Below are 13,340 nucleotides of genomic sequence, written 5' to 3' on the forward strand. Positions count from 1 at the left end.
CAGGGGAGGGCCAGGCCAGCTTGCACAGAGCGTTCTGTCCGCCGCGGACACTGTCGGTCTGAGCCGGGGGTGGGCCGCAGTGTTGGGCCAGCCCCTCCCAGCTGCTTGGGTCCCGATGGGTGTGGATTCCAGCTGGGTTTTTGCAGCCAATGAAAGGCTGGGTCTTCCTGCTGTTGAGCCAACCTTGACCCTCCGAGGCCGGTCCAGCCGGGCTGAAGGGGTCTGTGAGAGGAACTGGGGAGGGTGGCTGCTGGCTGGCTGCCGGCCGGCTGTCCGCTGTGCTGCCCTGCAAGGCAGCCCCAGCTCTGAGACTGGTCAGCGAAAGTGAGGTTCACACTCAGGTGCTCAGGCATCGGCCATGCTTCAGGGCTTCGTAGCCACACCCGGCTGGTGGCCGCTGCCCGGACAGCCTGAATGGACCGTTTCTGCCGTCTGGAAGGTTCCTCCGAGCAGCCCTGGCCGAAGTTTCCCAGGAATACGTATCTGATGCCTGGGTGTGCACAACCCACCTGGGCTGTTTTCTGGGGGGGTTTCTCTTCCTGAGAGTCCTCTCCAGTGGGGAGCCAAAGACACGGCTCGGGGCTCTGCGTCCCCCTCCCGCCGCCGCCAGAGAAGATGGGCTCAGATTTAAAACTTTATTTTAAGCAAAATGTGCATTTGAAAAACCTACATCATGGCCCGGGACGGACCTCACCGCGCTCCGTGGGGCCCGACACTGCCTCCAGGACCCCGCCGTCTGGCTTCCAGCATCCCTTCCATGGCGGCCGGTGGCCCACAGGGTGGCTGGCTCCGAGGGCAGGGCCACTCAGCAGGGGTGTACGTGGCTTCTTCATGGCCCCGGCACGCAGGCAGACACAGGGCAGGCCTCTGCCTCTCCCTGTGCTCCTGGGAGCTTCTGGAAAGGGCAGCCGGTAGCGGCCTCAGTGTATTGTTCTTGGAGTATGAGGCCTCACAGTGACCAGACGTCCCCAGAGATCTCCTCAGCCACCAGCCCGGCCGGCCGGCACCCCAGCTACACACACTCCGGCTGCCGCCCCGGGCCCGTGCCTGCCTCAAGCCGCGCACCGCGGAGCCCCATGGCAGGCAGCGGGACCTTGGCCACATTGTTGCACTGGTTGGCGTTGAACTCGGCGAGCTGCTGGGAAAGGCCTCCCCCGTCGCTGTGCCTGGCCCCGGCGCCCAGCTGCTCCTCGCTGCCGCTGCGGCTGCCCTGGGCCACCTCCGTGCTGGCCTCGCTGCCCTGCTTCTCCTGGAAACTGAGGCGGTGTCCCCTGTCCGCTGGGGACAGAAGCTCTGAGGCCTCTTCTACCTCGGAATCAGAGTCATTGGAGGCCACCCGGGATTCTGGGAGGTCAAGAGAGGTGGGGGGTGGGGGAGGTGCGGAGACAGGACAGACAGACATGTTGTGACCGGGAAGGCCCTGGGGACCGGCGCCTGACATGCTGTCACTCACAGGGCCCCACTCCCCACCTGGGACTGCCCGCCTGCCACCAGAGGGCAGTCTCTGGGCACAGGGCTGTTGCCATGAGCTGGGTACCCCGCCAGTGACTATGCCACACCTCAGGAACATGTGTCAGACAGGCGAGCTCTTCCTGGGAGGCAAACCCACAGCCGTGTGGCCTCTGGGCACCCAACGTGGCCCCAAGACGCCTCGTCGCCCGGCTGCCGACCTGGCTGTCACCACCACTCACCTGGGCCACCATCCGCCACCTCCTGCAGGGGGACTGTGGCCCCCGCGCTCCCCTCCTGGTAGGGCACCTGCACCTCTGCCTCAGCCCGTGCCGCGTCTGAGCTGTCCTGCAGGTGGCAGAACGGGGCTCAGGGAGGGCCCAGGATGCCCGCCAGGCCCCAGCTCTGCTCTCGCTCTGGTGAACCAAGAACCAGGAGAGCCTACAGCTCCTCAGTGCTCCCTGCGGTGTGCGTGACGTCACCGCATCCCGTGTATGCGCGGGCTGCCCTGGCCTCGCTGGGGCAGCAGAGTGAGGTCCCACGTGGATGAAACCAGCGTGTCCTGCTGCCCCTGCACCCCCACAGTCCCAGGAGAGGTACGGCGGACCCTCCGCAGGGACTAGTGCACGAGAATGAGCAGCTGGGAAGCTATGTGCGCAGAGCCTGTGGAAGAGAGCTGGTGGCGCAGCCTGTGACGTGGCAGGGGGCGCAGCGGGGCGGGTCGTGAGCCTGAGCCTGGGGATGTGCCAGAGGCGGTGCAGAGAGAGATGGACGGAGCGGCCGGGCTCCAGAGCCAGGTGGGGGAGGTGCGGCCACAGGGCCTTGGCACTGGTGGTGGAGCTTCCCCCAGGGGAGCTCCCCCTCCATCAGTTCTTTGCTTAAAAGATGCCTCTGGGGCCCCTCCTGACGAGCCTGCTGAAACCAAGGCTCTCCGTCCCAGCCCGCTCGCTCGGAGGGGGCAGCCCTGGGGCCTGCCCCCACCTTCAGCTGGCCCCCAGGCACCTCCTCGGGTTCCTCCTCAAAGATCAGGCCGTAGTGCGTGATGAGGGTCTCCACGATGCGGGCCTGGTGCGGGTAGTCGACCAGGGAAGACAGGGACACGGTGGCCTCGGTGGGCCTGGGCCGCAGCAGCGTGGGTCCGAACACGATGCCCAGGTTCCCCGGAGTCATCTTGTTGTCCTGCTCCACCGCCACGATCCTAGGGTCCCGCGGATGCGGAAGCAGGTGTGAGTGCCCGCTGAGGCTGCCCCAGGCCCTGCCGACCTGGGCCCCGGCCCTCACCTGCGCAGGTGCCGCAGCAAGTACGTCAGTGTGGCCCGGTTCTCGGGGGGCAGGTCCTGCAGGAGCTCCCGCAGCCGGCCCGCCATGGCCACGGCCGCGGCCTCGGTCTCCGCAGGGTCTGCCCGGCCCCGGGACGCCACCTTGGCCTCCGCCTCCGCCTTCAGACTGTCCTTGGCCAGCCCCACGAGCTCATGGTAGAGGCGGAAGGAGAGGATGGGTTCGGGCAGCTGCGGGGGGAGTGGAGCAGTGGGGTCTGTGCCCTGGCCCGCCGCCCCACCCCCGCCCGGCTGGGCGTGAGCCGCCGCCCCGCCCTGGTCCTACCTGCCGCAGGTAGAGCTTGAGGACGTTGCTGATGTCGTGGGGCGAGGCCTGTGACAGCTCCACCAGCTCCTGGCCAGCCTCGAACGCCTGGCACAGCTTCTCCACGCGCGTCTTCACCCCGTTGAGACGGTAGATGCCCTGCGGGGGCGGCCGTCAGCCCGGGCCACGCTCCCCGCCCCCCCCCCCGCCAGGTCGAAGCCCTGACGGCCGCCCCCGCGGTCACCTTGGTGTGCAGTGCCCGCTGCTCGATCTCGCAGACGCACTTCTTGACGATGAAGGGGATGCCGTCGGGCGCGCCGCAGGCCGCCTTCAAGAAGTCCTGGCCGAAGAGCTGCAGGCGGCCCTGGAGTTTCTTGTGGCCACACTGGATGGCCAGCGTGTCCAGGCACTTCTTGTGACAGGCCAGGCAGCACTGCGGGGGGCGCCCGTGAGCGAGCCCCCCAGCCCACGCCCACAGCACCTCCACTCTGAAGCCCTCCTGACCCTGTCTCCCCTCCTGGCTGGGCGCCGCACCTCCGCCGCCCAGGCCTGGCTCCGCCGCCGGGCCAGCCTGCTCCCCCCTCCAGGCCCTGGCCGGGACCTCTGCCAGCGCCCTCTTCCCCCCGCCGGGGCCCTCTGGGTCTGCACGAGCCGGCCGCCCTCACCTCCTCACACTCCGCCCCCTGGAAGTAGACGTAGCTGTTACACTCCCTGCACTTGGCCGGCGTGCGCAGCTTTCGCAGACGGTGCGTGCGGGCAGCCTTGGACAGCCCCACGTTGCGGAAAGGCCCACTGGGCACGGCCACTGGCAGCTCGGGGGCCATGCCGTTGAGGTCAGCTGGGGGGCAGGGCAGGTGGTCAGCCTGAGCGAGGCTGGTCTGGGCCGGGGCCAGGCCCAGCCCCGGAGTCCAAAGCCCCGCCCCACAACGTCCACACGGGGGCCCCCTCACCCTGCTCAAAGGCTGACGGCCCTGCACTGCCCTCCTGGTCCACCAGCTCCTCGTTGGACGACAGGGTGCCGCTGGACGACATCCGCTCCAACTTCTTAAAGTCCCCTGAGCAGGAAACGGGCGTCAGGCAGCCCAGGCCCACAGGGGCCCGGCACGGGTCAGCCGGACCCTCCCCAGAGCCAGCTCACGGCTCTGCCCGCACGATGAGTCCGCCGCCCCACACCCAGGCCAGCCTCCAGGTAGCCAGGCCCCCTCACCTGAGCCAGGGCTGGGGTCCAGGCTGCCCTCTGAGTCTGACACGGTGGTGGGCCACGACTTGTGCACCTGGTGTCCACGCCCACCTGCAGGAGGGGTGTTCAGCGGGGACTGAGGGGCTCTAGAGAGGCCGCGCCCACTCGCCACCCCCACCGGGCCCTCACCCCTGTGTTCCTTGGCAGGTGTGCCATTGCCGGATCCACCTTCCTCCTCAGGGCTGCCGGTGGCCTCTGCCCCCGTGGCGTCACTGGCAAGGCTCCCCTTGCGGGTGCGCATGACCGGGGACCTGGAGGGACAGGACAGGGACCTCGGGAGCGTCAGCGCACCCAGCCCCATCTCAGTGTGGGGGGAGCCCCGCGGCCCCAGGTGCGCGCAGGCGGCTGTACCAGGCGTTGGCGGAGACGTGGGGCTCGAAGTCGTAGCGCACGTCGGGCTCCTCGTCCCGCTGCAGCTGGCTCACGTAGGAGGCGTACTGCTGCCCCGGGTCGTACAGCTTGCTGCTCTCGCACAGCATCTGGAAGTGCACGGGCAGCGAGGCCGTCTGCATGTGCAGCATCTGGTAGTAGGAGATGGTGGCCTGCGGGCGACGGGGTGCCGGCGTGAGCCCCACTGGCTGCGCCTCCGACCCCCACAACGCCGGCTGGAGCGCGGGACACAGTGCGCACCGACTTGATGGTCTGGTCGCTCTGGCGGATGACCTCCTGGATCTGCCGCAGCACCGTCACCTTGGTGTCCTCCAGCTCCTGCTTCTGCGTCTTGGCATCGGCCACACACGTCCGGTAGGTGGCCATGGCTTCCTCGGCCTGGATGGGGGCCGGGGGGCGCACACACAGCCCTCAGCCGGGTTCAGGCCTTGGACGCCCCGGCAGCAGAGAAGGGCGGGTCGGCGCTCCTGCGGGGTGCCCCCGCCCCTGTCGGGAGCTGCGCCCGCGGGATCGGCCCCCGCTGCCTGTCCGCTACCCGTCCGCTGCCCGCTGCCCTCCCGCTGCCCATCCGCTGCCCGCTGCCCGTCTGCTGCCCGCTGCCCGTCCGCGCTCACCTTGTTCTTAGCCTCCTCCTCCAGGCGCCGCCGCTTGTCCAGGGTCTTGGAGGCGGCGGCCCCGGGCCCGGTGACGGCCTGCTCCTCCTCGGCCTTGACCGCCAGGAAGTGGGCCTTGCCGTGGTCCTCGCAGCGCTGTGTGTAGCCCTGCTTGGCCTTGCGCAGGTTTGACTCCGCCTCTTGCTGTGGGTGTGGGGGCGAGGACGCCGTCCAGAGCCGTCCTCCAGCTGGGCCTGTCCCCGGCTTCTCTCCCCGACCGGCCCCCTGAGCCCCCCACACGTGCCCACAGCCCACGGCACGGCCGCACGGACCGAGGCCCTGCCCCAGAGCGGACGGCAGGAGAACCGGAGGGGACGCCTGCAACGGGTCCCTGGGAGGACGCTTTCAGCCCCCAAAGCCGGGACGCGAGCTCTGCGACCCCTGGGGCCCCGTCAGAGCGGCGGGCGCGCTCCCGCCTCTCACTTCCCCTCACGCACAGGAGAACAGCGAGGCCGGCCGGGCAGGAAGCCAGGCACCCTCGGGTTGGCAGGAAGAGCGCTCGGGTGGCCTTCTGGGGGCCACACTGCGCAGCCTGCACCGTCAGAGCCCGCCACGCGAACGCCAGCAGCACCCACGCAAAGTCCTGAGGACGACCTTCCACACGCAACACGGCACCCAGGAACCCCGTGAGGAAAGTGCTGACACTCAGTCTTCTGCCCGGAGAAACAGGTAAAATCCCGTCGGGACAGCAAAGCAGGTGGGGGTCCGTAGCTCACACCAGCCAGGGCCGAGTCCTCTAATATGGCAAAGGCTCCGGCAAATCAAGAAGAAATGGGCCTTTGTCCAAAGTGAGCAATTACAGAAGAGAGGGCCGGCAGGAAGACAGGCTCGCCTGCGCACACCCTCCCCGACGCCCGCTCTGGGCGCCCGCGGGAGACACGGGCCCGGCCGCAGGCCCGCAGAGCGGCCCCGGAGGTCTCGGCCCTACAACCCGGAACGCCACGATTCCCCGCAGTGCGCAGACGGCCCGCCGGTGGGACCTAGTGAAAGGAGCCAAGCGGCCTCCACAGCCCTGACCGGTGACAGGTGACGGGACGAGGGTGCAGCTGGTGGAGGGGGAGTGCGGTGGAAAAAGGCCGGGAGCCCGAGACTGAGCCCTTGCGGAGGGCCCAGAAGGGGAGGCGCGTTTGCTGGCAGCGCCGGAAGGAGCTGGGGGTGGGAGCCGCGGGCCCTGTCAGCGAGCTCGGAGATGCCAGTAGCTTCGGAAACGTCTGACCCAACCACGGGGAAGAGACTTGCCCTAGACCTGCGAGCGCCTCGGTCCCCTGCCCGCCCCGCCCCGTCCATGCCGGTCTTCCCCTCCAGCCCGCACAGAACAGCCGGGGGTGGCGGGCCTGGCGTCTGAGGGTTAGGGTCAGCCCCCAGCGGGGGCAGGAGACCCCAGCGCCGCCCCCCGACCCCCCATCCCCCCCCCCCCCCCCCCCCCGCGTACCAGCTTCCTCTGGGCGCGGTGCCACAGCTCCTTGATCTCCTTCCTGCGCTTCTCGTGCTCCAGCCGCCTGAGGTTCAGGGGCTGCGGGGACAGGCCGTGAGCAGGGCAGGCCCTGGCACAGCACCGCCGACCCGCACCACCCCGCCCCGCCCGCCCGCGCACCTGCGTGAGGGTCTGGCTCTGCAGCGTGCCCACCGCCTGCGTCATGCTGTGGCCGAACTCCAGGTCCTGCTCCAGGGCCAGGGAGTAGATGGACAGGAGCGGCATGTGGGGCTGGGAGGGGAGGGCAGAGGTCACGGGGGGCGGGGCTGTGCAGCCTCCCGGCCCCGCCTCCCCGGCCTCCTCCGCCGGGGTCTGCACCCTCCGAGCCGGAGCCGCTGGGAGACCCCACCCCTCTGGCCGCCCCGGGGCCGGGGCTGAGACACCCCCGCGGCCGGGGACCGCACCTGCTGCATGAAACTCTGCCTGCAGTTGTGCACGATCTTCTGCACGCCTTTGGCGAAGTCCATCTCTGCGGGGAAAGCGGAGTGAGCGAGGGGCCGCGGCGCCGCGGGTCGGCCCCCACCGCAGCCCGCCCGCCGCGCCTACCCAGCGCCGTCCGCTTTTCCACGTAGCCAATGAGGTCCTTCATGTACTTGGCCATGTTCTTGGCGTAGTGCAGCGCGGCGTCCACGCCCCCCTCGCAGCGCTGCAGCAGCATGTCCACCTCCTCCGGGGCCAGGCAGCCTGCGGGGGGACCCGCTGAGCCGCAGCCCGGCGCCCCCAGCCTTCCCGACCGCCCTCGGCCCGACATGCGGGCGCCTGCCCATTGGCCCCTCGAAGGATGCTCACCGGCTTCGCAGTCGTCTGCGCTGGGGGCGGTGCCCTCGCTGCCGGGGCCGTACAGGTTTTCCATGGTCTGCGAAGGAGAGACACCGTGGGCGGGCCCGGGCAGGGCTCTGTCCCACACACCTCCCGCAGGAGACAGCCACTGGCCCCCCCACCCTAGACAGGGGAGACAGCCACTGACCCTGGACAGAGGAGACAGCCACTGCCCCACCCCCACCCTGGGCGGAGGACACAGGAGTGCCCCCCCCAGCCGGCCAGGCCCCATGCAGCATCCAGGTCGCCCCTGCTCACCTGAATGGGGTCCCCAGGGGGCACTGACAGGAGAGTGCTGCTGTCCACTTCCCCCATGAGGAACTCAGACACGCTGCAGGGCAGGACAGGGTCAGCACCCAGAGACCAGCGGCCCCACGCACCCAGTCCCGCTCCACAGGCCCCGCGGCACTCACGTGTTACTGAAGGAGAGAGCGATGGTCTCCAGGGCCTTCTCAAACTCCTGCTTGTCGCACTCCTGGTTGCTCTCATAATGGAAGGCTGGTGGGCAGAGACATGGGTGAGGGTGGCTGGCCCAGGCAGGGACGCACCCACCCCTGCCTACGACTGGAGGAAGGCAGCCCTTGGCCCAGGGGCAGCACGAGAGCTGTGCCTGTCAAATTGCCACGCACCCTTCAAAACACACTTCAAATGTCCCTTCCTCCAGGAAGCCCTCCCAAGTGCCCCCAGAGCCCTCCCTGCCCTGCCTGGGGCTGGCTGACCTCTGATCTTGGCAATGAGGGTGCCGGCGGCAGTCAGTGACTCCACGGTGTTCAGCAGCGGGTACCTGGAAATGATCTGGCGCATCACACGAAGGGCGTCGCCCAGGTACTCGTGGGCCAGGGGCCGGCGGGCCTCCAGGAGGTCTGTGGGGCAGAGCTGGTGTGAGCGGGGGCGCACGCCTGGCCCCCCGGGAAAGCCTGCTTGCCGCTGCCTCAGAGCTCCTGACCCCAGAGGGGAGACGGTGGCTGCCCAAAGCCCACTCCGGGCCTCTCTGGGCTGCTGGCCAGTCCGCGAGGGCCAGACGGTGGTTTTGGCAGACCCTGTGCTCAGGACACTTTTCATGTCCTCCCAGAAAGCAAGCTCCTGCTTGACCTTCAAGTTGCAGCCCCGGTGCCCACCTCCTCCAGGCAGCCCCCCAGGCCACTTTCCTGCCACAGCCTCTCAGGGCCGCTCAAGGTTCTGTCCGGCCCTCCAGCCATTATCTACTCTCCCTCATTTTGCAGATGGGGAAACTGAGGCACAGAAAAGGGAAGTCGTTTCTCAAAGATGAAGCTTTTCCGCGCACGTGGGCTTTGAAGGCGTGAGAACCCCAGACAGGAAGGCCCTGCTTGGCTTCGTCTTGAGGGCAGTGGGGAGTCACAGAAGGTGCTAGAGTCAAACGGCGTCAGGGTCAGATCTGTGTCTCAGAATGCGACCTTAGACAGCCTCCACGAGCAGTCACTCACAACACGGGATCTGGACTTGCACACTCCACGGAGTGAGCCAGCCCGCCCCTCCCTTCCCTGTAGACCGTCTTCATGAGAAAAAAGCGGTGTGTGCAGGCAAAGCCCCGTGCACAAAACACGGGCCCGCTTGGTAGGAGCAAAACCACAGGAATGTGTGGACTGCAGACAGGGACCCAGGAGGCCTGGCAGCCCGCTGGGAGGGCAGCCCCGACACCCGCGTCCCCTCCACACCATGCGGGATGGACGGTGCTGTGCTTTCTGGCACCCACGACCCCCACTGAAGGTCCCCACGGGGGGGGGGGCGACTAGGGGGAGCTCCAGCCCCTCAGGCTCCTGCAGGATCCAGGGAAGACGGGGCCACGCCCCTTCCCTGCCCCACCCCCAGCCCCGGTGCTCCCAGCCGGGTGGGTGGGCCCTGCACTGTCCCTGACCTGGGGACTCCCCGTTCTGTCACCGTCACAGTGTGCTGGGATCCTCGGCCACAGCCAGCCACCCCACAGGCCCCACGGGGCCCCCACTGCACACATGAGACACCTGAGCCCAAGGTTAGAAGCGCGGGACTCAGCCCGCAGCCTCTCCAGGCGGCCCCAAGCGGGTGGAAGGGGCCGCGGCCCGGCCCAGCCTCCGGCACTTCGCCCTCGGGCTCAGCGCCGCCCAGTCCTGGCCTCCAAGGAAGCGCAGGGATCGGAAAGGAACTGAGATTAGAGAGTTTCCCCAGGAAGCCGCTCTGGCCCCCGCCCCACCAGATAACCCTAGGGGCTCCCACCTCCCACCCAGCAGGGGCCAGGCCTCTGGAGAGGCCGTGAGGAGGCTGAAGTCAGACCCCAGCTCTGGCCCCTCCTCGGGCCAGGAGAGCCAGGGGTCAGGGCCCCACGGAGGCCTCAGTTTGCAGATCCACAGAGCGGGGCCCGGGGGGGAGCAGGAGCGGGTCAGCGCCAGGCATGGTCCCGGCCCGTGCGGTTTCGGGGAGGGGAGGAGCGGGCTGCAGCCACGAGGTGCCAGGGACAAACAGGAAGCAGATGAAAATAACTCGGCAGGAAGCTGGGCTGTCAGCGCCACATGGAGGAGAAAACGGAACCGCATCCCTAACAGACAGCTCAGGCCTGCGGCTCCCGTGCCAGTCCTGCCCCTTGCTCCTGCAGGAGCCCTCTCCAGCCAGGCCCCAGGGCTCCAACCCGCCCCACCTCTGCTCTAGCATTCTCTGTGGCTACCCGTGGCCCGCGGGAGACGAGTTGGGGTCCCTCCCCGCTCTTCTCCACGCCTCCAGCCTCATGCACTTCCTACGCCAGCGACGCCCCAAAGCTGTTCCCCCGAAGGCATCTCCATTTTGGGTTCCCAAGCCTGTCCAGGGGATGGTCCCTCCGCCTCCAAGCCTTTCTCTGCCTGTGGCCTCCGGACTCCTACGCATCCCTCAGGGCCCCGGTGGCAATGCAGAGCCTTCTGAGACTGGCTCTCCTCCCTCCACCCCGCCCGGAGCCCGCAGGCTTTGAGGTATCTGTGTCCAGCTCCGCCTTCCGCCCAGGCCTCAGTGCCCCTGCGGCCGCTCACCGTCCCTCAGGACACACTCCTTGAGCTTCTCAAGGGCCTTGGCAAAGCGGCCCACGTCGGCCAGCAGGTGAGAGATCTCGCCAGTGTCAGGGCAGGGACCCTCGACGGGAGGCTCGGCGGGGCCGGCTGCGGCCAGTGGGCTGCGGTGGCCCCGACCCAGCGTCCAGGAGCTGGCGCCAGGCAGCGGGAAGCCAGCAGCGCTGGCATGGCGACTCAGGCTGGTGGGTCGTTTGAGGGTGCCCGTGGCCTTGGCGTTCGAGGCTGTACTTGGCGGCTCCAGGCTGGGTCCAAGGGACACTGTGTCAGGCCCGTCTTTCCTGGGCAGCTCCTGGGAGGGTGGGGCAAGCTGGTGACCAGGGGTTCCAGCCCAGGCACTGCCTCAGTTTCCCCAAAAATGAAGTGGGGACTCTGGAGGGTCTCCGGCCTGACCCCATGGGGATCAAAGGCCAGAGGTCGGAGGGCCGAGATTTGGTGCCCTGCCCCGCCCACACCTGTTACCCAACATCCTCTTCCCCCAGCTTTCACAAACAACGGTCTCTGCCCAAACCACAGCCAGGGGTGGGGCCTGTGAGGGTGGGGGAGGGGCACCCCACTTCCTGGTGGCGTAGGGCGGTCCAAAGGGGGTCCTCAGCCTCTGCAGCCCCCTCCAGGCTGCCGCAGACACCCTGAATCCCTGCTGAAGACACCTTTGTCGATTCCTGTATGCCTAAGAGTCCTGTGGACCCCCAAGTTCCACAGAGGCCCCCAGGCTTATAGCCCCCAGGTACATAGCCCCTGACCTTGTAGCCCGCCAGACCCCAGAGATGCCCCCCAGGCCCTCCACCCAAGGCCCCTATTTCGTGCCCAGCAGCCCTAGAGACCTTGGCCCCATGGCCATGCTCTAGCTCTCACCTCAGAACGCGCCGCTGCCCCCAGACTCCCTGACCACCACCCTGTGGTCCCAGACCCACAGCTGCCCCCTCGCCAGCCCCCTCCCAACTCCCCCCTCAGCCCCACAGCCAGCCCTGATCCAGGCGGAGGGGTGCGGTGGGCAGCCCAAAGGGCTCCTACCGTGAGCTGAACGCCAGGGTCCCAACCTGTCCTGCGTGGCCCGTGCTGTCCAGCCCGGTAGGGGCTGTAGCTGGTGGGAGCCCCCCGTCGCCAGCCCAGCATGGAGCCGCCCGGCCCTGGGCCCCTGCCGCCCGGGGTGCTTCTCTAAGGTCCCGCCCGCTCTGCAGTCCACGGAGAGGCTCACTCACCCCCAAGGGCTGTGGGCTGGGGCTTCCCGCCCGGTTCTTTTTTGAGATGGAAGGGGTTTTCATGAGCTCCCGCTTCTTCCTGGAGAACATGGTGGGGCCCCGGGCTGGTGGCCTGAGACAGGCAGGCTGGGGTCCGGCAGGCTGGGGGTCTCAAGCCTGTGGCTCTCAACAGTGGCTGCCTCAGGTCCACATTGTCGCCGGCCACCCCCTCCCCAGCTGTCAGGCCCACGTGACAGGCTCAGCCCTCATTGGCGGGCCCTCCCCCCCACAGGAAAAGGCCTCCGGAGGGAGGCTGTGCCAGCGACTGGTGACGCAGACCTGCCCCCAACCCTCCCAGGCCTCCGTCTGCCCCTCCACACAGCGGGCTTGAAGGTGGGGTCCCATCTGGGTGGGGAACCACCAGGGGCCCACCCCCAGCTTCGGCTCTCAGGAGCTCTGTGCAGGTGCTGGCCCTGGCTCCCAGGCGCATGGGCGGGAGGGGGCACACGGCGGGAGACTGCAGGGGTACAGACCCTCTGTCAGACATGCCCAGGTGCCACCAAGTGCGTGATGACCTGTAGGGACCCGGACAGGTGTGCAGACATCAGGAAGCTCGCCCACGGAAAGGACAAGCCAGAGCTGCTCTCTCAGACCTTGGGCATGGCATGGACACCTGCTATGTAGCCCCCTCCGTCCCCCACCTCTGGCAAGCTGGTGGCACAGGGGACAGCTGGCCACCGCCCCCCAGCCCTGACCCCCCCATTCCAGCGACCGGACCCCAGGCATGCCAGGCAGCAGCACTGACAAGGCACTGTGGGAATCATGCCTGTGGCCAACACTCAACAGCAAGAGCCAGCTCAGGGACCCCCCCACCTGCGGTGGTCCCCCCCACTCCCCTCCCCCGCCTGCAGCTCCCCTCCCTCCACAACCTTCTCCTCTCTTGGTCAGAGCCTCCCCCATTCTTCTGCTCACCTCTGGAGTCCCACCCCCATCCCCAAACCCCAACCCTCTAGCCTCCCTAACACAGCCCCCCACTGACCTCTGCTGGGAGGGGCAGCTCTCCAGGGCACAGGGTCTGCAGACCACCGCCCCGGGGGCCCGCAGCTGGCTCTCCAGGCCCGGGGCCACCCAGATGCAGCCGAGAAGCTCCTTGAGGGCCCTTTGGCCACCACTCACTGTTCTGGGGCCTGGCTTTGGGGGTGAGGGCTGGGGGGCGGTCTTCTGGCCTGGTCGGGAGGCTGGAGGCTGGGCCACCCGCGCTGGGCCCCTCCAAGCCGCCCAACATTCCCAAGCCTTGACCTCATGCCCACTTCATGACTGGGCACTCCTAGGTACCGCCCTGAGCCACCAGACCCACGTGGGCGTCCAGGCTCTTAGGGAGTCCCTGAATGCATGTGAGACACCCCCCCTCCCCGGTGCCCAGCCTGAGACAGGCTTTCACCTGAGCTGGGGGTCTGGCCAGACTGGGGTGCACACCCTCGGCGGCGGGGGGGGGGGGGGGCGGGGGTCCAGATGCGGGAGGAG

At 68.4% G+C, this 13,340-nt stretch overlaps 1 protein-coding gene across 8 annotated transcripts; it reads right to left on the reverse strand.

The window, feature by feature from the left end:
- Nucleotides 1-621: 621 nt before the first annotated feature.
- On the reverse strand, nt 622-13,116 carry ARHGAP45 (Rho GTPase activating protein 45). Of its 8 annotated transcripts, XM_004778087.3 has the most exons (24): nt 12,856-12,940; nt 11,838-12,391; nt 10,600-10,927; nt 8,326-8,469; nt 8,020-8,104; nt 7,865-7,937; nt 7,577-7,643; nt 7,334-7,471; nt 7,192-7,256; nt 6,908-7,018; nt 6,746-6,826; nt 5,275-5,457; nt 4,901-5,038; nt 4,622-4,812; nt 4,400-4,521; nt 4,238-4,321; nt 3,981-4,085; nt 3,696-3,868; nt 3,275-3,463; nt 3,052-3,189; nt 2,731-2,957; nt 2,431-2,647; nt 1,692-1,797; nt 622-1,344 (listed from the first exon to the last, which is right to left on the reverse strand). In XM_004778087.3, exons 2-24 carry the CDS (start codon nt 11,925-11,927, stop codon nt 1,013-1,015), a joined length of 3,387 nt encoding a protein of 1,128 aa, XP_004778144.1. In that variant the 5' UTR covers nt 11,928-12,391; nt 12,856-12,940; the 3' UTR covers nt 622-1,012. The 8 variants fall into 8 exon arrangements, with proteins under 8 accessions (XP_004778144.1, XP_004778143.1, XP_044943976.1 ...); XM_004778086.3 differs by lacking the exon at nt 11,838-12,391 and having other exon boundaries at nt 12,856-13,116; XM_045088041.1 differs by having other exon boundaries at nt 4,238-4,521.
- Between the last annotated feature and the right edge of the window lie 224 nt (nt 13,117-13,340).

This window comes from Mustela putorius, unplaced genomic scaffold, assembly GCF_011764305.1.
Source record: "Mustela putorius furo isolate JIRA1106 unplaced genomic scaffold, ASM1176430v1.1 tig00000095_pilon_pilon_pilon, whole genome shotgun sequence".
NCBI lineage: Eukaryota > Metazoa > Chordata > Mammalia > Carnivora > Mustelidae > Mustela > Mustela putorius.

Bases quoted from the DNA above. Each gene is read 5' to 3' on its own strand.
- ARHGAP45 (XM_013048714.2), bottom strand. From the start codon at position 13,101: ATGTTGGGCGGCTTGGAGGGGCCCAGCGCGGGTGGCCCAGCCTCCAGC. The intron at 8,470-10,599 runs GTGAGCGGCCGC...TCTGCCCCACAG, and splicing joins GGAGTGTGTCCTGAGGGACG to ACCTCCTGGAGGCCCGCCGG. The intron at 5,458-6,745 runs GTACGCGGGGGG...CCACACCCACAG, and splicing joins ACCGCGCCCAGAGGAAGCTG to CAAGAGGCGGAGTCAAACCT.